The sequence below is a fragment of the Harpegnathos saltator genome, unplaced genomic scaffold (genome assembly GCF_003227715.2).
Source record: "Harpegnathos saltator strain DR-91 unplaced genomic scaffold, Hsal_v8.6 scaffold431, whole genome shotgun sequence".
Taxonomy (NCBI): Eukaryota; Metazoa; Arthropoda; class Insecta; order Hymenoptera; family Formicidae; genus Harpegnathos; species Harpegnathos saltator.
Genome location: NW_020230241.1, coordinates 19,857 through 45,798, shown reverse-complemented (window position 1 = coordinate 45,798; position 25,942 = coordinate 19,857). Strand labels below are relative to the sequence as shown.

General features: G+C 33.8%; 1 protein-coding gene across 6 annotated transcripts; it reads left to right on the top strand.

The window, feature by feature from the left end:
• Positions 1-1,086: 1,086 nt before the first annotated feature.
• Positions 1,087-25,759, top strand: LOC105188616 (ATP-binding cassette sub-family G member 1). 6 transcript variants are annotated; one of them, XM_025301570.1, is made up of 12 exons: positions 1,087-1,300; positions 4,878-5,155; positions 12,408-12,525; positions 14,069-14,258; positions 18,066-18,211; positions 22,201-22,439; positions 22,821-23,020; positions 23,286-23,454; positions 23,817-23,917; positions 24,097-24,252; positions 24,358-24,595; positions 24,747-25,759. In XM_025301570.1, the coding sequence occupies exons 2-12, from the start codon at positions 4,990-4,992 to the stop codon at positions 24,917-24,919; spliced, it is 1,896 nt and encodes a 631-aa protein (XP_025157355.1). In that variant the 5' UTR covers positions 1,087-1,300; positions 4,878-4,989; the 3' UTR covers positions 24,920-25,759. The 6 variants fall into 6 exon arrangements, with proteins under 6 accessions (XP_025157355.1, XP_025157354.1, XP_025157353.1 ...); XM_025301569.1 differs by having other exon boundaries at positions 4,881-5,155; positions 24,747-24,935; XM_025301568.1 differs by having other exon boundaries at positions 1,087-1,406; positions 4,881-5,155; positions 24,747-24,935.
• The last annotated feature ends 183 nt before the right edge of the window (positions 25,760-25,942 follow it).

Genomic DNA, 25,942 nt, shown 5'->3' with positions numbered 1-25,942 from the left:
CAATTAAATTAACCAGAGAAGACGCGTGCGATATATTTTCCTTTTATAAAAAGCAAGGATAATAAGATAAAATAACATAAGTTATTTTGAAATTTAAATCTTTTAGAACTGTCACTGCATACGTATAATAAACTATGAAGTCTACTATGAAGTTTACTGTGAAGTCTACTATGAAGGAAAAAAGAAATAGAAAGAAGAAAATAAACGTTTCTCTTCAAGCAAGTGCGTATTTTTCCGGTAATTTCTTTAAGTAAAATATATATTACGATATGAGAATTATTTTAAACAAATATGCACGCACTGATATGATTATCACGGTTTATCACAGATAAACCGTGATGCAACCGGATGCACCGGGATGCAAACATGTCAACATATGTCTGTTCAGCTTTTAATTGAGTCGGAAATTTACAATTATCTTATCGAACTTTGTGAAACGCAAAATATCTCTTGTATGCAGCTCAATTTATTTGTAAGACTCAAATTGATTTAATATATATTTTCACCACGTAATATTAAACACGAAATATTATTTTTTTCTAATTTGCATGAATCGTCGTGTCCCTTTTATCACCAAATTAATCCTTAATAACTGAGTGAGACTAAATTAATTTATATTTTAAACATAAATATTTAGTATTATATAACGACGGTGCGTTATTATATAATTATTTCAGTCCAGATATGTTTTTGCACAAAATGGTCGTAAATCATTTCTTAATTTTTTTTATTATATGTAGCGTGTATAAAACAAATAATCGTTCATTTTACAAGCTTTGTGTTAAACTTTATTAGCGGGCCATTACGTGGTGTATATAATAAATTGTTTCCTTGAATTTTCGCTGTAATTTTTTTTTCTTTAATGAAATATGACTTTAAAATATCCCCCTTATGCTCCGTTTTTTTATGAGACTCAAATTTACGTAATATTTTGACTGTTTCGATCATCAACATTTGACGTGAAGACATCTGCTGTAGCACACGCGTTTGTATAACAAATGTGTGTTGTCATGCATGCGTACAATGAAAAGAGAGATATATATAGAGTTGTAGGAGTAACCGAGATGCGATTTCCGAGGCAGTCTATCGTCGCTGCTAGCAGCGTGCTCAGTCTTTGGCTGATTTGTTGCTTCGCTTGTGGAGCGACGATCCGCTCACGTTAATTGGCGAGCAACAGTCGGTGCGGTTAAGCATCTTTCAGTCGCAGTTAGCATTGTAATTGTGTATTTCTAAAAACGTAGTGATTTTCGTATGTGAAACTCGAACGGAGTGTTTAATTTGCATCGGACAGAGACAGACTGTAAGTGTGACTATCTACGAATTTGTGTACTTCCGTGCTTTAATGTGGAAATAACTCCGCATGATCGTAAATATTGAATAACCGATAGTTTCTCAACTCTCTTTCGGTGAGCACATGTGATATAAAGATTTTGTAACACTATTTTTTAGAGGAAAGTTCGATAGATTTCTTTATAGAAATTTGACGCAATAATGATTTATAACTTTAATTTGTGGTCGATAAGATTGAGCAAAATTTAGAGAAATTTTGATCAAATGTTAATTAATCGTTAAATAAATCGATTAAATAAATCGATAATGCGAAATATCTTGAGTGAATTAAAGAGTTCGTAGAGGAAAGAGAGGAACAACCCGTGAGATAAATTGTACTTTCTTTGTAAAAGGAAAATTGATCGAATAACCAAAGAACAAACATGTCCTAAGACAGAAAAAACAATATAGTTTATATACATTTTTCTCAGTGTTCATATTTAATAACATATAAAAAAACATATTTATTAACTTCATATTTTCTTAAACTCGTTAATTTGTGATCCTTCCTATCTATACTATCTTCCCATAGTTTGTTCCTTAATGTTATTGTTGTCATTAACTGGAACATACAGAAATGATAAGAATATTTCTGTGTAACTTGATATATAGCGAAACAATAATAAAATTCGATACCTACATTCTATGTTTCAACCATATTTTAAAGAGGATTGAAGGGAAAAAAATAGAAACCGTAAATTAAAGAGAAAAAGTAAAAAAAAAAGAGGAGAATAAAGACATCGTTGAATTGTGACTCGCGACCAAAACATGACGAAATAAAGTGGTCAAAGATTAAAATTCAACAGATGTACGAACCTTGGAACCTTAAAACCTTGAAAAAGCCTTGTATGAGTATTTGTTCGGAGAAATCGATAATTTCGAGTCGTATTAACTTCGATCTTCGTTATATGCAGTAACATATATATGGGAAATTAGAAGGAACTTTCCAAAAAGTGAGTCAAAACGATGCGAGAAGAATGTAATATGGGAATTCATTGTATTCGATTGCCATGATAAACAACGACTCAAACTGTTCATGGCCGTGCGTGACTAATGAAAACCGTCAGTGGAATAAAGCGAATGAAAACACATCGTATGACACAACGTGGCCACGTAATTACATTTCCGTTCCAAGTGTTTTCGTGCCTGCGATAAAACAAAGTCCAAAATTTCGTGTGTTAATTTATAAATATTATGAAAAATTCATACACGTAATCGTTCTGCAATTATGGAGCACGCATTAACGGGAACCTACGAAATTTCACTTCGCAGAACGCTTTATCCTACGCAGAACCAGTTCTAGATTATTCTTAAAATTTTTTCGTGAATACATACATACATATCTCGGACCATTAATTTCTAAGCCAGTCGTTTACGAATTTTACCCATAATTGCTAAAACTCGTTAAATTAGCTGATCTATATTATTATCACTGTCTATTACTGTCACTGTTTATTATCATCTTCTAACTTCAAATTATCTTACTATCTGAAATTATCTAATTTCAAATGTATCATGATGAAGGTCAGTTAATTTATCGAATTTTAGCAGTTATTTTATGCGTGAAATTAAACAAACAGCTTAGAAATTAATGATCCGAGATGTATGCATTCACGAAGAAATTTTAGGAATAACTTACAATACATACATACATACATGTGTGTGTGTGTGTGTTTGTGTGTGTAAGTGACACAAAACTCGAAGTTAAAGAGGGAATCTGGTTTAGAAGAATAAAAGGATAGAAGGATAGAAGGAAAAAAAAAGTAGATTTTTATGAATTTTTTATCGACAATAATGCAGTTGAGGTTTCTAAAACTTTTACAATATTTAAATAGCCCGCAATTTTGATCTGAAACAAAAAAATCAGAAAGATTATTAATTTTCATGTATTTTTATTCTATATGAACCAGGAACATGGTTAAAAAATCGTAAAATACAAAATTTTTTAGCACTTGAACAAAAAAATGATATTTTTGAGAAAAAATATCCTCCGTTTTTATGCAATAACAATTATTTAAATTAATACTTTTACCAATGTTTGAGGTTCACATAGAATGGTTGTTCATTCTCTAGCTAACGCACTTTGAATCAAATCGATTGATCAATTAGTTTTTTCTCTATCTTTTCCGCAGATTTTAAGAAAGTACGAAATAATATTTCGAGAGAAACGTGTTTAAAGTTTGCGATCTGAAAAAATATCATTTATTGGTGACCTACCGTAATCTTATGCTAATCAGCTATACCAGGGCCATACTGAAGACCTTCAGATCCTCCATAAAACTCGTTTCGTTGCATTTAGTCCAATCTACGAGCTGTGTGAGCCTCCTTGGTTGTGCTGCTTCAGCGCCGTTCCCCTCTCGTAACTCGCTGCGCATCGTAATTATCAGCAAACATTTTGCACTGCTGGCCGATATTGATTTCTAATAACTGCATCGTTAATAAAATGGCAGTGTAGCCTTCATTAAAAATGCCAATAGCCAAATATGCAGCTATTTGAACAATTTTAAAGCCCGAATTGACGTGTTTAGGAACGATATGCCACACAGTCGAATTGAAGGATTCATTGGAATTTTGTGTGTGGCCGCCTAAACATCTAGTCAAAAGATCTTCATTGAAAAGATCTTCATAGATCGAAATAAGGTGTTTCTCAATATCAGGCTTTATAACTTTCATTCTTGGAATGCTGGTTGCCATGAAATCTTCTTGTTAGCGGTTTTGAAACGCGCTGCAAAATACCTCTTAAGCTTTTTGGATACATATTTAAAACTGTTAAACGATCTTTGCTAAATAAAAGCTCTTTATTCGTCGAGAATCGGAGCAAGATTGACTGTTAACTAGAAACTATAAACGCCTCAAAACCAAAACACATACACGTACTGTTCCTACGTTTGTAAGTAAACCCACATACCATTATATATGTATTGAGACACGAAATTACAATAGTATAAGTCGTGCGTCTCACTCAGGTAAACATCTGCTGAGTATTAAATCCGGACAAAAAAACCGAAGGACAGAGAGCGCGGCCCGCTCCGGCCGAACGCTCGTATACCTGTGCAACGCTGACTCACCATGCGTTCTAGCATTTTAAATACTTCGAATTGGACTCTAAAACTTTGGGAATATATTCTTGAAGTTTAACTATCGATTAAACAAAAAAAAAATTCGAAAATCTTGACCCTATAAACCAGATTCTCCCCTTAACTACTGTCTAATTTATTCATGTTAAACAATTAGCCGTTCTTTACATTATCGATTTCGGATGTCGCGTAAGATTTATTACAGAAATTTTCATCACGAGCAATATTGATATTTTAAACGTGTTAAAGTACAAGGTAACATTTTTTGTATACATAAAAACGAAGAGAATTATACTCCGGCCTTTCTGCATATATATGGCAAGATATTTTTAACTCACGTTTGCTTTATCTTTTTATCTTCACTCACAATCAGTATACATTGCCACGTTAATCGATGTGTATATACCGGTTTGACGTAACGTTTCTTTTACATTCCGGAGCATTTGCGATTTTATATATGTACGATTCCAGCAGTTGCTTGTATTATTTCGCCGCCGATGCTGAACAATTTGTTACATCACGTAGGAAGATAGTGGATGATTTAAGAAGTTAAGTCGTTCGTGGAGTCTCAATTGTTATCATTATGGAGGTCATTCCGGAAAACAACGCAAAAAGAATCAACGATCAACACGATGACATAAAAAATGCCTTTAGCGATAACGACTCCGCGCGAATGTCGCATCTATCAAAAATGACTGCCGTAGACATCGAATTCAATGATTTGATGTATTCACCAGGCTCTCGTAAAGGTAAACCATTTATTATTAGAATATAAGTAATTCATTCATGATATCAATGCATATGCACCATAAGAAGTGTCCGTGAGTATCATTATTAAATTTCCTCGAAATTGGAAAGGATTTCCCATAAAAAATAATTTTTTTCTGTCGTTTAATTTATTTGAATATTCAGTTAATAATCGCTCTGTTCGAATAATACTCTATCCGTGACAGATTTACTTATAGACATTGTTAAAACAATAACATATATGCAATAAAAATCAATGAGATTTGTATGAGAAAAAAAAACAGAAAAATAATAACACACGGGATATAGATGCGTCATGTACCTTTTTGAAAAAAAATTTATCAAATCTTTGAATTCCGTTTTAATAATTTTAATTATCAAAATGAGATCAAGGTGATATGTAAACTATTATTAATATAAATTTTAAACAACTTTCTAAAAATTATTTAAGCAAATCAATATGTAATTACAACTACGTGAAAAATAAATCTAATTAAATCTAAGTAATGATATATATGAATCATAACAACGGCAAAATATTTTAGTTTTTAGATTTTCGCGGCCATTGATACAATCAGGATATGTTTCTGCCGGATGAATACTGCGTCGTAATTTAGCTTTGTACCGACGTTTCGCAAACATTGCAACTTACATTATCAAGGCTAGGAGCTCTATGTCGGAGTTCCTAGCACATGTCTATTAAGCTAGCACAGCCATTTCAGCACAATCGCATGGGACTAGCACAGAAATTTAGGGCTTTTTTGTTGTTAATTTGTTGCTCTATTCCCGATTTTGTTGCTCCAGCCATTTCAAAGAAAACAGTGGCTGTGCTAGCTTAACATTAAAATTAGCACAACCATTCGAAAAAAAAAAAAAAATCGGAAAACGAATACATATTTTTAAACTACGATTTTGTTGCTAATTTGTTGCTTTATTCCTAAGTTTGATGCGCCAGACATTTCGCCAAAAAAACAATGTGTTAAAAATAGCCGGGGACCTATAGACGTGTGCTGGCTACAAGAGTAAACTACCCGAAAAAATTTTGTTGCTCGCCCAATTTCAGTCTTAATACATTGTCTAATTTTGCTAATGTCTAATGTTGCTCTTAAGATATCCTAGTTTAAAATTTGTTGCTCACGGTATATGTTTAAACAATAGCCGAGAACCTACAGGTGTGTGCTGGCTACAAGAATAAACTACTCGAAAAAAATTTGTTACTCGCCCAATTCTAATCTTAATATATTGTATGATTTTGTTGCTCTTAAGATATCCCAGTTTCAAATCTGTTGTTCGCGATATATGTTTAAACAATAGTTGAGAACCTATAGATGTGTGCTGGCTACAAGAGTAAACTACTCAGAAAAATTTTGCTGCTCGCCCAATTCCGGTCTCAGTTGCCAGATTTTATTGCTCTTAAGATATCCGAATTCCAAATTTAGACAAAATTGCTTCTTTTTCTGAATCCGTAATATACTTTACAACTTTTAAAGGCGGAAAGAAAGCACGAACAAAAAATAATTATATCATGATATGTTACAATGCAATGAGCTACTTGCACACAATAATTTAGAATTTTCTGAATTTCCGGATTATTTAACTTCCCTTATGCAACAGATTATGCAGCAGAAATTATAGTACGCAGACGTACGTTTCCGCAAAAAAAAATTATTGTTGCTCTTTGAACACATACCAGTTTTTACTTTGATTGATACCGCCGAGGACATTGTCATATGAAGAACTACGATGATCATTCAGATTCTTAAGATTCTTAAGACCTCAATAACTATGATTATATAGGTGACTATGACTAGAAAGAACAAAGAAAAGAAGTCAACCTTGTATTAGTGATTCATATTGCCAATTTATCTAAACTTTTAATTGTAGTACCACTTATCTCAAGTACGAAATTATGATAAAGATGTTATAATAAGTATCAAACAATATTATAATATTGATATACATCCAATGATAATAAATCACTGCTCCTCACTAATTGCAATACTTTCCGGAATATTAGCTCAAATGTTTTTCAACTCCGAAACGTTGTATTTTATTCCATATTAATAAATAAAATATAAATGCTGAATCACATTTTGTAGTATTCTGATCAGAATACTACAAAATTTTTTAGTATTCTGATCAGAAGAATTCCATGACGCATAAAGAATAATGGACGTAAATTAACAGCGAATCAGCATTATTGCATTATTCATCATAAATTCCATAGTGATGAAGAAAAATTTCCGCATGAGTATTTCACTGAATACTCGCATGTATTTGCGCGCAACGAACACATTTTCAGCCGTAAAGATATTGTAAATTTAAAAAACGGTTTCTCGTCGTGAAAACTTTTCATACAACGGTGTTCTCAACGGTGTAAATCACAATTTGCTATGACAAAGAGCCATAAATTAGGTTCTATTTTTTTCTCGCTTTTTATACTGACACGGGATTTGTAATGTTTACTTTTTCTTAACGTTATTATCTCGTGTTAATAAGTTTGCAAATTAAAACAATTTCTCGAGAATAATATACTAATAATATAATAATAATATATAGATTAGAACTACATTATAACTGCGAGAAGTTTATAATTATTGTGTCAACGAGAGATCAATATTATAGTTATTTTATTTATTTGCGAGTTTCGCCTCCAATCCATACCGGACAAAGTAGCAATAATCATAGAATATATATGCAACTTTCTTGAGCAATAAAGAGCGCTGCCAAAACAGAACAATTTAAATGATAATTAAATGAATAATTAAATCAATAAATATCAAATTCAGTTTGGCAATAAAACAAAAACTTTCAGTTCAGTTCGCCGCGTATTATGCGTGCAATGAACTGAGTTATTTATACAGGATGTGCCAGAACATTGTTACAGAGCTCGTGGAAACATAGAGCGGATTAGAACAGACATAAAAATCCCGTAACGTTTTGCAATATTCATGATAATTATCGAGTTATTAATGACAAAAATCTGAGGAGTGGGCGCACGTCGACATAGATGATTGAAGAAGTGTTGCAGCCGCTCGGGCCATTGCACGGCCCAGTCGATCTAGTTGTTGGCGGCGTCCAGCGAAATAAAACATATGTCTCCTAGAGTTGTTAAAATTGTTCTGGGACATGCTATATATGAGCCGCTCGATATATACATATAAAACATGAGAAGTCGTCGAGATACATCGCGCATACATAAGTCGAAGACTAATCTTTCCATGTCTTATATTATAATATATATATATATATATATATATATATATATATATATATATATATTATATAATTTATGTCAAATGTTTTGCTATCATAAATCATATAAGACTTATATAATTTATAATAGCAAAATATTTACGACTATCCTGGAACATTTAACACGTATACTCGGTATCATCTCGTTTCGTGTCATATCATGCTAGATGCGCGTGCTACCGCATGCTTAATGGACATATCCAGGTACATAATTAAGTTAGAAACTCCGATACGTGTATATAATGTATGTATACATACATGTATACATACATAATGTATACATACATAAAAATATCGAAGAGGATAAAAAACTCGAACAAGACAAAAAACTTGAGAGGAGGATAAAAAACTTGAGAGGAGGATAAAAAATTCGAGGATAAAATGTCAAAGAAGAGAAAAAATTATCAGAAAAACTACAATATGCAACGCAATCAAATAAATGACGATAGATCATATTTAATCGATATACTTCACCCGTTCGATCAATGATACATAAGCCGTGAAACAAAAAATACTCGTTATAATTCTTAAGGCAAGGATAAGGCCTGGTCTACAATACGTGTCGTAAGTTGTAAGCTGTAAGAATTGGCGAATCACAGTCGATTATTACAAAAATAATCGGCTATAACTGGTCAGTTCTTACGGCTTACACCACATTACAGCTTACAACACATATTGTAGACCAGGCCTAATAATTGAAGCGTGACCGTTTCACATGGTGTGTTAGTTATATCTAAAGCCTATAAGAATATCGCGAGCTGCTGTCTTTTTGTTTTCATGAGTCAGGAACGGCAGATGAATATTGACATAGCATTATTTCGATGCACGCACAATGTACAAGTGAAGAATACTAAAGTTTTTCGTAAGAATTATATGCTGGTTTTAGATTTTCGTTACCACGTGCAGGAATGGAGGTAACAAATACGTGTGTGAAGCTAGCATCTCAAATGTTAGAATCTCACAAATATACGGTATATTATTTGGCATCCAGCATAGTTCCACAGTTCCTGATAGATTTTAACAATAGTTCCGATGAATTTACCGTAAAAATCTTAATTAAAAAAAATGAGATGCTAACTTCCGATACACCTGATAGCATCTCATCGTATGTCGAATATATAATCAAGGAGAAGTAAAATTCCACAGAGTTCTATAATCTAAACACATTCTGTCAATAGTTTTGATGTTCTAAAGTTCACGTCTGTGAAGTTAGCCCCCCATTTTGAAAATTTGACAAAAATGAGCGTAGTTCTGATTGCCCCCCCCAAAGAGTTCTAGAGTTCTCTATCAACAAAAAAAAAGTTCTGTTGATTAAAGTGGTCAAAACACGAAATAAAGTTAGGGGGTGGCCAACTTCACGATTGTGCTTACTTTGATGGACTAGAACTCTTTCATTTCTGCTCGAATCGATTCAAGTCATAAGGAAAACCGATAGAACTCTTCGGGATGCTACCAGAATTCTATAGAAATTGACCGTTTTTCGAAAGAAAATGTTCTCCTAATTAGACACAATAAGACCAATTAGGAGAAAATTTCTTTTCGAAAATCGTTCAATTTCTTCAGAGTTCTGGTAGCCCCCCGAAGAGTTCTACCGATTTTCCTTATAACTTGAATCGATTCGAGCAGAAATGAAAGAGTTCTAGCTTATCAAAGTATCGCAGATGCCGAATTTTCTAGCAGAAAAATTTTTTCCGAAAATCGGTCAATTTCTTCAATTGCCCCCCATAACTTTATTTCGTGTTTTGACCACTTTAATCAACAGAACTTTTTCTTTTATTGATAGAGAACTCTAGAACTCTTTGGGGGGCAATCAGAACTATGCTCATTTTTGTCAAATTTTCAAAATGGAGGGCTAACTTCACAGACGTGAACTTTAGGATATCAGAATTATTGACAGAATGTGTTTAGACTATAGAACTCTATGGAATTTTACTTCTCCTTGATTATATATTCGAGATACAATGAGATGCTATCAGGTGTATCGGAAGTTAGCATCTCATTTTTTTTAATTAAGATTTTTACGGTAAATTTATCGGAACTATTGTTAAAATCTATCAGGAACTGTGGAACTATGCTGGATGCCAAATAATATACCGTGTATTTGTGAGATTCTAACATTTGAGATGCTAACTTCACACACGTGTAACAAACGTGTTATATAAGAAATAATGAGGTGGTGACGATGATGACAATGGCAGAATTTATTAATGACTCATGATTATTTCAATGATTTGATGAAACGATTCGAAGAACTGTATTTTGCAATGTGATAAGTTACGTAAACATAATTGATATGATTGTGTAATTCGTAATGTCTGAGATACGTTAGTTCCGTGTGACAATAGGTGGATTAAAATTTAATATCATATACACGGAAGAAAGATAAAGTTAAGGGCTAAAACGAAGAAGCAATAGTTTGTATTATCGAAATTGAAATAGATGTGAAAACATATATAGTACGCAACTTCTTTTTTGCTAGCAACAGAGCAATTTCTTTTTGTCACGAGACATGACATATTACGTGCGCAACTAAGTTTCCGGATTTTTTGATCAATGAAAAATGGAAAATTTCAAGAGAAATACAAAAAAATGGTTTATTCAAAGTATCGTCCCTCGCTAGCTACACATTTTTGCCATCTCTTTGGCAATATACATGAATACCGCGATGATAAAACGACGCGTCTTTGGACCGAAACCATTCCATCCAACCAATTTTGCACTTCTTCGAAATTGGCCAAGTATTGCCCAGCCAAGCCATGCGCCATCGACCGGAACAAGTGATAATCGGAAGGGGCCACAGGTCTGGCGAATATGGCGAGTGCGGTAGCAGATCCCATTTCAGCGTTTTAATGGTATCCTGGACGATGGAAGTGCGATGGCACGGAGCGTTGTCGTGCTGCAATATCACTCGTTCGTATCTCGTGTCCCATTCTGGCCGTTTTTCGAGCAATGCATGGTTCAAATTGATCAGTTGTTGTCGGTAGGCGATGCCCATTGAGTTTCGCCCGGCTTCTTTTCAGCAGCTCATAGTACACGATTCCTTTCTAGTCCCACCAAACGCAGAGCATTGTCTTCTTTCCGAAGCGATTTGGCCGTACCATCGATGTTGATGCTTCGCCAGGTGAAAGCCACGATTTTTTGCATTTGGGATTCTCGAAATATATCCACTTCTCATCGCCAGTAACAATTCGATGCAGGAAATTTTCTTTCTTTCTTTCATGCCGTAAAAGCAAAATTTCGGAAGTGGCTCTTCGATTTTCCATCTGTCTCTCAGTCAACTCATGCGGCACCCATTTTCCTTCCTTTTGAATTTTTCCCATGGTAAATGGCAAACGTTTGGAAATACCTTGGCGAGTCATGTTTAATGCCTCCGCAAGTTGATCTTGTGTTCGCGTATCATCTTCATCCAATAACGCTTGCAGATCGGCGTCCTCAATTGTTTTTGGTCTTCCGGAGCGCTCCTTGTCCTCAGTGTCGAAATCGCCACTTCTGAAGCGTTTAAACCAATCTTCACAGGTAGTTTTTAATGGTGCATGTTCGCCGTAGGCCTCCTCAAGCAAACGACATGCTTCAGCTGCACTTTTTTTTTCAAGTTAAAGCAGAAAAGCAAAGCTTCCCGCAAATGCTGTTTGTTTGGCACAAAACTCGACATCTTCGTTGTTAGACAAAATATTTTTGCGTTGCGATATGTGTTGGTATTACGACTGGTTATTGTTAACAGATGTCCAAGCTATAAAAAAAGCACTTCAGACATGTATGTCGACTACATGTGTCGTTAGCGCCATCCATGCGTGTGAAACCCGGAAACTTGGTTGCATACCTAGTACATTGTGTACATACTTTTTTTTGGAACATCATGAAATTTGATAAATGAGCGTATGCACATGGCAAACATTAACATACAATTATACATTAAGCGAGCGAATATCTTCCGTTTACCAATGAAAATCATTATTATTCAAGTGCGAGACGTTGTTGAATATTCTGCTCGATTTACAGGGTCAAACTTAATTCTGAAGGGAATCAGTGGACAATTCAAGTCAGGCGAATTGACAGCGATATTGGGCCCTTCCGGTGCCGGGAAATCGACGCTATTAAATATTCTCGCGGGTTATAAGTGAGTTAAACGATCATATTCTCATGTGTTAATTTTGTTCCTTTCTTCATCGCTTAATCAAATTCATTAATCTTGCAACCTCCTGGGTCAAGCTTTTTTGGAGAAATTTCAAATATTTCGAATATTTATACATCGAGATTTATGGCTGCCTGAATAATCTGTTTTCTTATAATCACCATCATATAATTGATTATTTGTGCAACATCATTCTTCGACGTCATTAAGTATACTTATCACATGCTTAAGTATATGTGAGAAGGTTAATAACTTCGACCTATTGGCATGGATGGCATGAATAAATAATAGTAATAAAGTACTGCAAGCGCTGACATACAATTCAGGAAGCATCAATAATGAATAGTCACGGCACAAAATGAACATTTTATGCGGCGTTGTAAGCGACAATAATCCGATCGAAGTCATGACTATAATTTATTCGTAGATGTACGGAGATAAATGGCACTGTAAATATCAATGGACAACCGCGAGACATTAATGAATTTAAGAAAATGTCATGTTACATCATGCAACAGGATCTCGCATATAATTGATTATTTGTGTAACATCATTCTTTGACGTCATTTTTTAAGTATTACTTATCACATGCTTAAGTATATGTGAGAAGGTTAATAACTTCGACTTATTGGCATGAATGGCATAAATAAATAATAGTAATAAAGTTACTGTAAGCGCTGACACACAATTCAGGAAGCATCAATAATGAATAGTCACGGCACAAAATGAACATTTTATGCGGCGTTGTAAGCGACAATAATCCGATCGAAGTCATGACTATAATTTATTCGTAGATGTACGGAGATAAATGGCACTGTAAATATCAATGGACAACCGCGAGACATTAATGAATTTAAGAAAATGTCATGTTACATCATGCAACAGGATCTCGCATATAATTGATTATTTGTGTAACATCATTCTTTGACGTCATTTTTTAAGTATTACTTATCACATGCTTAAGTATATGTGAGAAGGTTAATAACTTCGACTTATTGGCATGAATGGCATAAATAAATAATAGTAATAAAGTTACTGTAAGCGCTGACACACAATTCAGGAAGCATCAATAATGAATAGTCACGGCACAAAATGAACATTTTATGCGGCGTTGTAAGCGACAATAATCCGATCGAAGTCATGACTATAATTTATTCGTAGATGTACGGAGATAAATGGCACTGTAAATATCAATGGACAACCGCGAGACATTAATGAATTTAAGAAAATGTCATGTTACATCATGCAACAGGATCTCGCATATAATTGATTATTTGTGTAACATCATTCTTTGACGTCATTTTTTAAGTATTACTTATCACATGCTTAAGTATATGTGAGAAGGTTAATAACTTCGACTTATTGGCATGAATGGCATAAATAAATAATAGTAATAAAGTTACTGTAAGCGCTGACACACAATTCAGGAAGCATCAATAATGAATAGTCACGGCACAAAATGAACATTTTATGCGGCGTTGTAAGCGACAATAATCCGATCGAAGTCATGACTATAATTTATTCGTAGATGTACGGAGATAAATGGCACTGTAAATATCAATGGACAACCGCGAGACATTAATGAATTTAAGAAAATGTCATGTTACATCATGCAACAGGATCTCGTGCAGCCGAAACTCACGATTTTAGAAGCGATGACGTTTGCCGCCGACTTGAAACTTGGCAAAAGGAAATCCCAGTTCGAGAAAAGTACTGCCGTGAGTATATTTGAACTTGATACGCGTGCAAGATGTGTAATACTTTTTTTCCCTCGTTTTTTTCTTTTTTTTTATACAACATGTGAAGATTATGTTAATTAAAAATCTTATATTCAACAATTAAATCGATAGTCATAGTCGTCACTTATTTCTATATATTAATCATACTAAGACGTATAGCCTAACACTATGAAGCATTTCTGTTAAAGAAACTGTCGGGAAGATGAATTAAAGGATTCTATTTATCACCTATATATTCTGTCCTTTTTATGGCTTTACATTATTTTATCACTTTGTTTCAAAGCAAAACAAATGAGAAAATCTTTAAATCGTAAAAAAAAGATGAAAGGTCTAGCATATAATTCAAGAATATAAGTAAATAACAAGTTTCTCTTTAAAAAAAGGTTGTCCCAAAACTTTCTGTAGCTTCTGAACAATGATTACAATGTGTCTCGTTGAATACGAGTGTATATAAGGAAACCTAACCTATGAATACTTGAAAATTAAACGGAGGAAAAGATAAAAATAACAGAAATATGATTAATTATTTGTTCGTTGCAATTGATGTCATAATTATTTTTAGAAATTTCAAATTCAAATTTTTTTTTAAAGGTATATATATGTACATAACAAGTTTTTCCAAGTAAAACTTAAAGATAATACATAAGATTTTACAAGTAAAACTTATATAAAACTTATCTTTTTAAACAAAAAGGTAAAAAAAAGGCGCCAAGTACAAGCGCAACACGTATTGTGTTATTTTTAGAAATATCAAACTCAAATTATTTTTTTTATTGTATATATGTGTACATAAGTTTTTACAAGTAAAACTTATAACTATAATAAAACTCTGCAACACTTTTCTACTGTACAAAAGAAATGATATATTAGGACACTAGCGCCAACTGAGAAACCTAACATATATTATAATAAAATGTACTTGTAAATTCTCTCTATACATATACGGTGTAATGTTTTATTTAAGTTTATATAGTATTATAATAAATTATAAACCTTCACTATAGAATATACATATCGAATGTGTATATATTCTACATATTTTGATATTTTTTTATTCAAAGATGTTATTCTTATTATAATTGACGAAATGTCAATGATATCTAATTTGACTTTAAAAAACTATATCGAACTAAAACTTGATTAATACATACATGACAGCATTTTTATTATAATAAAATGTTCTTGTAAATTTTCTTTATACATATACGGTATGTTTTATTTAAGTTTATATAGTATTATAATAAATAAATTATAAACCTTCATTATTATCAATAACAATTATCAATAACAAGTAAAATAACCATATAACTCAGTGTTCTAATAAAGAATGATAAATTTTACTTGTAAAAATTTATGTTATGGACATTTTTTGCAGCTAGGTTTTTTTGAATATTTTGAATAACATAACCTTTAAAAAGATATTTTTTTAAAATATTGAACACTATTAACAAACGTGTTAAATTTTTATAACACGATATAATTTTTACTTTTAAAAGTATATGTACATATATATCTTACAAAAAAAATAATTTGATAAGTTTTACTTATAAAAACTTATGTTATGTACATAATATTTAAAAAGATATTTTTTTTAAATATTGGACGCTATTAACAAACATGTTAAATTTTTATAACACGATATAATTTTTACTTTTAAAAGTTTATATACATATATTATAAAAACTTATGTTATGTACATAATATATATCTTAAAAAAGAAAATAATTTGAATTTGAGATTTCTAAAAATATTAAGTTAAGTATACAATAATCATATATATATATTAGGTTTCTCAGTTGGCGCTACTGTTCTAATATATCACTTCTTTTGTACAGTAGAAGTGTTGCAGAGTTTTATTATAGTTATAAGTTTTACTTGTAAAAACTTATGTACACATATATACAGTAAAAAAATAATTTGAGTTTGATACTAAAAATAACACGTGTTGCGCTTGGTGCTTATTATTTACCTTTTTCATTATCACCGATAAATATGCAAATACTTTTAGAACAAAATATGTGTATAAAAAATGTGTATAAAATGTAAATGAACTAAGTCTTTGCATACGAACTAATTTTTTTGCGACTCGTTTTGCGTTAAGTGTAACAATTCACAACGATGAGTTATCGTATTCAGTCTCACTTAATTTTCCATTAACATAATATTCTTTCGTGATTCGTATAAAAAAAAAAGAATAAGTATATTTTATAAGATGTATCGAGTTCAAATGAAAGTTTTGATCGGATGAGTAGGAAAGAGATAGCAAAAAATACGATTGATATTAGCGCTTGACAACTTTGCAAACCTTGCAAGTCCTGTTTGTTTTTTTGATTCTGACAGGTTCAGAATGATATGTAACATCTGATTCACAATTAATACATTTCATATTATCCAAAACTGTCTCGCGTTGAAAGTCATATTATATATTAGGAGTACAAATAAGTTTCCGCCGTTTTCTATCAAAAATTAGAAATTTATTGTGAAAGAACGGTACATTACGTTTTATTCAAAGTATTGTCCATCACTAGCCACTACTTTTTCCTATCTTTCTGGCAGCATTCGGATACCACGTCGGAAGAACTCTTCATCTTTTGAGGCTATCCACGAATCGACCCAATTTTTAGTATCTTCATATGATGTAAAGCGCTGCTTAAACAGGCCATGTGCCATCGACCGGAACAAGTGATAATCGGAAGGGGCAATGTCTGGTGAATACGGCGGATGGGGTAGGATTTCCCAATTAAGTGTTTCCAAATAGGTTTTGACCGGTTTTGCATCGGTTTTGCAACATGTGGCCGAGCGTTGTCATGTAGGAGAATAATTTTGTCGTGTCTGAAGTAGTAATAGGCGCGTTTTTCCTTGAGTGCTCGGCTCAATTTCATTAATTGTGTTCGGTAGAGAGCTCCAGTAATGGTTTCGCTCGGTTTGAGCAACTCATAATACACGACACCAAGCTAATCCCACCAAATACACAGCATGAGTTTTTTTCATGAATATTCGGTTTGGCTGTCGATGTTGAAGCATGGCCAGGTGGTCCCCATGATTTTCTCTTCTTTGGGTTATCGTAGTGGATCCATTTTTCATCACCAGTGACTATACGATGTAAAAAACCCTTTCTTTTATGCCTGGCAAGCAGCATTTCACACGTACAAAATCGGCGTTCAACGTATCTCGGCTTCAGTTCATATGGAACCCAATTTCCTTGTTTTTAAATCATTCCCAACGATTTTAAACGATGTGAAATTGCTTGTTGAGTCACTTCTAATGTAAGTGCAAGTTCTTCTTGCGTTTGGCACGAATCTTCCTCCAATAATGCTTCCAATTCCGTGTCTTCGTACACTTTCGGCCTTCCACCACTACGTTCTTTGTCTTCCACGTCAAACTCACCGTTTTTAAACTTTTGAAACCACTCACGACAACTTCTCTCACTTAAAGCAGTCTCACCATATGCTTCTACAAGCAATCGATGCACCTCAGCTGCAGATTTCTTCAAATTAAAGAAGTAAATCAAAAGTTCCCACAAATGACGCTTATTCGGCACAAAACTTGACATTTTCGCACGAAAAAAATTATATGATGCTGATACGGAGTCACTAATACTTCAAAGTTATGTTGTTACCAGATGTCCAAACTTACGATATTACGTTTTACATCTGACAATTTCAACATAACCTTCTGGTGGGGCCATCTTTTGTCAAACGGCGGAAACTTATTTGTACTCCTAATATTATTATATTTTTACATTATGTGTTATCATGTCTCGTAAAAGGAATTTGGTACTTTCAGATAAACGAAATTCTAAACATACTGCGATTATGGAAATCACGAAACACGTTTACAGAGAATCTCTCTGGGGGTGAGAGGAAGAGACTGATGATCGCTCTCGAACTAGTAAATAATCCACCAGTTATATTCCTCGACGAACCAACAACGTGAGTGTAAAATGCAAACTTAAAAAATCATTGTGGTTGTTGGTACCAATACCGATTATAAATTTGTTTACATGAATAATTCTTCTCAATCGCAATGTATTTCCCGCTTATATTTTAATCTTATAATTTTACAGTTCTGCTATTTCTACATCCTCTTTTTTTATTTTAACACTTTGACGTCCGCAACGTGTGATCAAGATTTTTTGTCTGGCGCCGGTAGGTCTCGTGTAGATCTTACCGCCTGTTACCGGCGTTTTTCGAGAGATCGTAAAATGTCTTGTTTTACTAATCTCAATATCAATATTTAATATCAATATCTCAATATCTTGGCATTTGTTCGATAGCTTTACACGCCGCGACACCAATGTGATATCACCGGCGTTTGTTTGATAACTTTGCACGCGACACCAACGTGGCCATGACCATGTCACCGGCATTTACGTGAAAATTTTCAGATAACACCAAAGTGGTGTCACCGGACGGCATAATGTTAATATGCTAATTATATGTATATATTAGCAACTAGTTGGTTTGCATGAATGTACCACGGCAGTCAGGACGGCAGCGTATACAGCAAAAAGCGTACCTTGCCGCAAACCACTGCCGTGGTTTTTGATATATATATATATATATATATATATATACATATATATATATATACATATATACAGGGTGAAGAAAAAACCCCGGGACCCCTGAAAATTTCGAAAAATATACACTTTATAAAAAAATATTTCAGACAAAAGTTGTAGCGTTGAAAAAGATCTATTTACCGATCTTAACAATTTGACCTTGGGTGGCGTCATCAAGGTCAGGACAAGGTCACCTCGGATTTTTTAAATAGAACTCTCAATTTTTTACTGCATATTCTTATAGCCCTTCTTCAGACCTTTTCAAAGCACTATGGTTTTATCCAATTTGAATAAGCTGTTCCGAAGTTATCGAGTTTTTTAAAGTAAGATATCTAGCCAATTAAGGCAAGATCGGAGGATGATTCAGCCAACTAAGGCAAGATCGTAGGATGATCCGGCCAACTAAGGCAAGGTCGGGAGTTGTCCGGCCAACTAAGGCAATACTGGAAAGCTTTAAAGTAATTGTTCAAAATGTCCGCCATCAACAGTTTGACAATAAGCTAATCTATCGTAAAAAGATGAAACGGCTTGTTGAATGTAATCAGCAGGGATGAGAGCAGCTTCATCAAGAATTCGATTTCGTAAGTCATCCAAATTTTGTGGTTTCGTTTTGTAAACTCTATCTTTTAAATGGTCCCACAGGAAGTAATCGTTAGGTGATAAATCGGGTGATCGAGGAGGCCATTCTATAGGTCCTCTTCTACCTATCCATCGATGAGGAAACACTGTGTCCAGATAATTACGGACGTCCTTTCCGTAATGTGGGAGGGGGGCACCATCTTGTTGGAACCATGTATGCTCGAAGTTGTCATCCATGATTGCTTGTATCGCTGGAACTATTTCGTTTCTTAGCATATTCTCATATTTTATCGCTGTTAGATTTCCGTCAATAAAGAGTGGACCTATGAGAACATTATTCAAAATGCCTACCCAAACATTCACTTTTTGTGGATACTGCGTGTGTGTTTCTTCAATCCAGTGAAGATTTGTATCTGACCAAAATCTACAATTGTGTCGATTAACGTGGCCATTTAACTGAAATGTTGCCTCATCTGAAAACTACTACATTTGATAGATAGTTAGGATCTTCGGCTATTTTTTCCATCATCAAATCACAAAATTCAATGCGCCTATCAAAATTATCTTCATTTAGCTCTTGTACAAGATGGATCTTATAAGGATGAAATTTATTCATTTTCAATATTTTAAGCACAGACATTTGATCTATTTCATGTTGCTGTCCTACTTTGCGGGTCGAATCATGCCGATTTTCGATAAAGGATTGTAGAACATCTAGCGATTTTTCTACACTTGTTGCTGATACTGGCCCACCTGGTATTGCACGATTTTTCACACTTCCAGTTTCCTGAAAACGCCTTATCGTTCTTTCAACGGTAGATTTTGAAATGGCATTACCCTGATTACGAAGTTTCATTAAAAAGCAGCCTCACATCATTGTACGACCTTAGTCGATCATCCCATCCTCTCATCATCAAAAGAGATATGCGTTCTCGTTCTGAAAGACTTGCCATATTGACAAGCAGAAGTGATAAGATTTAGTCTAATCGACTAAATTAATATTTGGATCAATTCAAAGTTATTCTAAAGACAGTGCTGAAGAATAATAATGAGCACGGAATGAAGTGCAATTAAGTCAGCTTACAACTAGCTTCAAACTGTTTCTTAATAATTTTCAAAAAAATAGAGGAATTTCAGTCGAGTTTGCGATTCACTAAACTGTAATGAGTATTACATGAGTAAATGGAAGAAATGAACATCGAACAGCAGAATGGTTCAAATAAATAAATAACTGAAATAAATCAATCAACGAAATTAAGACAAGCCAATAGGAGCCAACGCATGGAAGTTAGTCGCGCAATTATTTTTACGAGTTGGCTGGATCATCCTCCGATCTTGTCTTAGTTGGCTCGATCACTCCGACCTTGCCTTAGTTGGCCGGATCATCCTACGACCTTGCCTTAGTTGGCCGGATCATCCTCCGATCTTGTCTTAGTTGGCTTGATCACTCCGACCTTGCCTTAGTTGGCCGGATCATCCTACGACCTTGCCTTAGTTGGCCGGATCATCCTCCGATCTTGCCTTAGTTGGCTAGATATCTTACTTTAAAAAACACGATAACTTCGGAACAGCTTATTCAAATTGGATAAAACCATAGTGCTTTGAAAAGGTCTGAAGAAGGGCTATCAGAATATGCAGTAAAAAATTGAGAGTTCTATTTAAAAAATTCGAGGAGACCTTGTCCTGACCTTGATGACGTCACCCAAGGTCAAATTATTAAGATCGGTAAATAGATCTTTTTCAACGCTACAACTTTTGTCTGAAACATTTTTTTATAAAGTGTGTTTTTCGAAATTTTCAGGGGTCCCGGGGTTTTTTCTTCACCCTGTATATGCATAGTGATAACTTGTTGGAATTAAAATTCGTCATATAATTTTAATAATTATAACATCAATTTATGCTTGATGAGAGCTTAAGGCAATAGTTGGAATTTCACTTTCACTTGTCAAGCAATTTTCGAAAGTTTGTCTTTCCTCACTTACTTCTTATTTTCCCATTGCTACGTCTGCATGCCCGACAGGCGTGGATCTGATAGTCATGCTCTCCGCTTCGGATCAATGGCATCATAACATCTAACATGTAACGATATCAAGAGCTTTGAGATGGAGAACATGACTAACAGATCCACGACCGCCGGCCCTGGGGAAAGAAGATAAAGGGAAGAAATGGAGGAAAAATCGCCTGAAAAGTGATTCCGAGCTGGTTTAGAATATTGTGAATTTATAAAATTAAGACCTCTGATGTACAAACAAAAAAGGAGCCAGTACGAAGTTATAGTTGCAAAAGCTGCTTAATCGTGAAAATAACATAATGATTACAACATTAGGTGAGCTCTCACTCAAATCGTCCACGTATTTCGTCATTCTGACTTTCGGCAACAGTCTGTGTACTGCTATTTTTTGTACTAATTTCCTTATTACACAGTATAAGATACATAACAAGATGACTCTTTGTTCCGACATGTTCAAAATGTGGATAACTCTTTAACAAGAGAGATACATGTGAATAGGTAGATGGCAAATATGTAGAATGTGCAGGATGAAGTTCAAATAACAACTTGATAATTAATACACATGATAAGTATAAGAATAAAAAAATATCGACGATGATTCAACAAATGTTTTAACGTTGTTTCTTGGCAAATATCGAATGAATATTCTGAATAAATGCGACGCATATCGTAAAGTTATTATCGTATATATAATTATTGCTTTTGATGACTGTGAGATTTTCAAAGTATATTACCGATACAAATACATGTAAAGTGGATTTTTCTAGCGGCGTAGATGAGCTATCCTCTTTACAGTGTATCGAGCTATTGAGAACATTGGCGCATTTCGGACGCACTATAATCTGCTCGATACACACTCCCAGCGCGAGAACATTTAAAAAATTTGACAACATCTACGTTATCACTAACGGACAATGCATCTACAGAGGCACCGCCAGCGGCTTAGTGCCGTATATGCAAAGCATAGATATAGAATGTCCGAAACACTACAATCCCGCAGACTTTGGTGAGTTTATACGCGTGTAAACTTTTAAATATTTCGAAGGTATAGAATCATAGATTATATTAGATTTATTCTTGAAAGAATATACAAATTGCAGAATATATGGTTAATAATAGCTGACTGTTATGATTTACATAATAATCATTCGCGTGCAAAGTTTTTACTTGATCATTAATTTCTATCAATACTCGTCTATGGAGGAAATAACGTAATATAAATAGTATTGTATTATCTCAATATAAGTTTTGCTTTTATTATTTTTGATACACGTTTAATATCTCTCGGAGAGGAGAGAAACAAAGGCAGAGACAAAAAAATTGCAGCATTTAAAAAATTTACGCTTAGTCAAATAGGAGTTATGTTATTACGTTACAACCATTTCAGTGGTGGAAATCTCATCGGGCGAGTACGGCTCTGATCTGATTGAGCGAATGATCACTTGTGTGGAAACGAAGTTGCCGATTTTACCGATTGATCGATCGAGGCAAATGTTCGAACTCGAAAAGAAAAATCCAAACATATTTTGGTTCGATCAATTCAACGTACTAATTAAGAGGATGATGACGCAGCTCTTTCGAGATACGGTAAGATCGAGTGAAATATGTGTTTTGCCAACAACAAATGCCACCTGATCATTATCGGAACTCGAAGAAGACTCGGAAACTAAAGAAACTCACGACATTCAATATTGAATGATTTCGCAACAAATATGTTTGTATCCCGAAAAAAAGAAAATAGTATACTTTGATACGGTAAATTCACGGTTCGCAGGAATTAATATTTTTATAACACTGAAGAACCAAGTATTCCAGACGAACGTACGAATGAGCGATTCCTATGTGTTCACAGTATAACATGCACTTGAAGATAGTTTTACACGTGTTCTTGGGATTAGTCATTGGTGGACTTTTCTTCAACATGGGCAACGATGGGTCCAAGGCTCTCTTCAACTTTGGCTTTTGTTTCGCGTGCATTATTGTATTCCTCTACATACCTATGCTACCTGTTTTACTGACATGTAAGAGCAATTTTAACATTTTCGCTGCTTCATGTACGCATAATTAGTATTGATTAGTATTGAGTTAACAAAAAAAAAAAGAAGAAAAATAAGATATTGAGACAAACCAGAGATCGATTCAATGTAAAACTTTAATGTCTGCTACAAGTTATCTATTCATGAGTATCTCATAAACATAAGAACGACTCTAATAATTTTCTGCTACTTATAACAATCGTAATTTAATTTTTACCATGACATTTATAAAATTCATCGTATTTCTCTCTAAAGATGTAGCTTACATAAACAGGATCGATTTGCGGGCAAAAAATTAATCGACTTGGAAAGTATTCGTATTTCAATGTTTATTGGTCTCGTTGCAGATCCTGGACAAATTCTACTGATGAAGCGGGAGCACTTCAACAGATGGTACAATATTAGCGCTTACTACTGGGCATTAACAGTAGTCAATATACCTCAACAGGTTGGTCCTTGGTAAATTGTATTTTCACCGTTACATTATGCGGAATACTTTCACGTGGCGAATATTCGTCGAATATTTTGTTCTTATCACTTTACGTCGATATTCGACTTGATAGAAATGTCAAAAGAGCTACTCTCTTATCGGAATATCAAAGTATTTCCGGATATTTCTTCTTCTAGATACTGCTAGCAGTTATATATCTCACAATGGTCTACCTGATTACCGGACAACCTTTGGAATGGCAGAGATGCTCCATGTTCTTCAGCACTTGCTTTCTATGCACCTTTATTTCTGAGAGCATAGCGCACAGCATCGCCAGCACGTTGAATGTCGTGGTACGTTCGTAGCTGTTTACGTGCGCAAGCTCTCGCGGCTTAAGATAATTACGTGTCGCGAGAGCGCGTAAAACATTTTAATCGCAGTCGCATATTTTGTTTCAGAATAGTATATTCTTCGGGCCTGTTATTACCTGTCCCTTAATACTGATTGCGATGCAAAACTTTGGTGATCCTACGCCATTACCGATTTATCGAACATTACTTATGTACATGAGTTATATCCGATATGGACTGGAGGCCCTTATAGCAGCCATATATGGCGACAGGAAGAAATTGCCTTGTCCTTTGGAGGAAATATATTGTCATTTCAGCTCGCCTGTGGAGATCTTTCGGATCATCGGTAAGGATTTCTAAAATCACAATTATCCGACAGTCTAACGTCATCATATTGTTTGTTATATATATTGTATTTATGTGTGTGTGTGTGTGTGTGTGTGTGTATGCGGACACGTGTGTCAGCGAAGATAGATTTTGAGTTTTTCGTCTTTTAGGTAGACAAACCGCCCCCAATTTCTGGATGAATATATTCGTCCTTGTGATTATCTTATGTATTTGTAAGGGGATCTCATATTATTTGCTAATGCAACGAATTCGACCAAATAAAACCTTCCAAATGTTCCATCTAATCGGAAGACTTGTCAAGAAACATTTCAACGTGCAATAAATAATAGATATCAAAGACCATTTTGATATTATATGCGTATTCCGAGACTCTTTAGATTTAAGTATTCTAAATTTGCGACATGACAGTGACTCTAGGCATGTGTAACGTGTAATGTGTTCAACGCTCAACGAGAGAAGATTTGTAAAAAAAAGTAAAATTAATGTTTTATTATATAAGATATTTCTTAGTGAAAAACATATTATGAAGTTAAAAAAAAGAATTTACTATCTCCTAATTTCATGAACATACCGTTAGTAAAGTGCAACATGTTTTGTGCGTGTATTATGATTATTTCACGATAAAATATGATGATAGAAAGAAAAGGAAATAAAGAAAGCGAGAGAGGAAATGAAAATTCTATTTAGTTAAATATTATCGAGGAACAACGAAGTTGTTCACGATCAGTATTGCACGAAGTTTGCGTCACGATACTGCACTAGTGCAAAGTACAAAGTACAAAGTAACACTGGAGTTATAAAGAATTGTAATATATTATTAAAAAAAAATATATTATTAAACAAATGTCGATAGCGTCATCATAGAACTATTAATATTTCTCTACTGCATGCACATGCATCCGGTTATAGATACATCCGTAAACATACTTTGAGCAAATTAACATAATTTTATGTCAAAATCATTTGTCATCATTAAACACGCTGTTGTATAACAGGTAAAGGAAAAGATAACCAAAGATCAGTGATAAAAAATGACCAACTGTAGATTTATCAATTCATCAACAAACTTGACGGTTACTTATCGTTTATAAAACGATATACTCCCATCAAATTATTACAATTTCATTGCATAAAAGATTTTAATAAGAAATAATATAATTGTTACAAATTATTTAGTATAATTAATAATTAAATAAAACTTGTCTGTTTTTTAAGTTTCAAGTAATTATCGATATAATTATAAAGCGAAACTGATTACGTAAAAAAAGATATTGTATGAAATAAATAGAAATACAAAGTAAAATAACATGTATGTAACATTATTTACATAAAAATCATATTATTT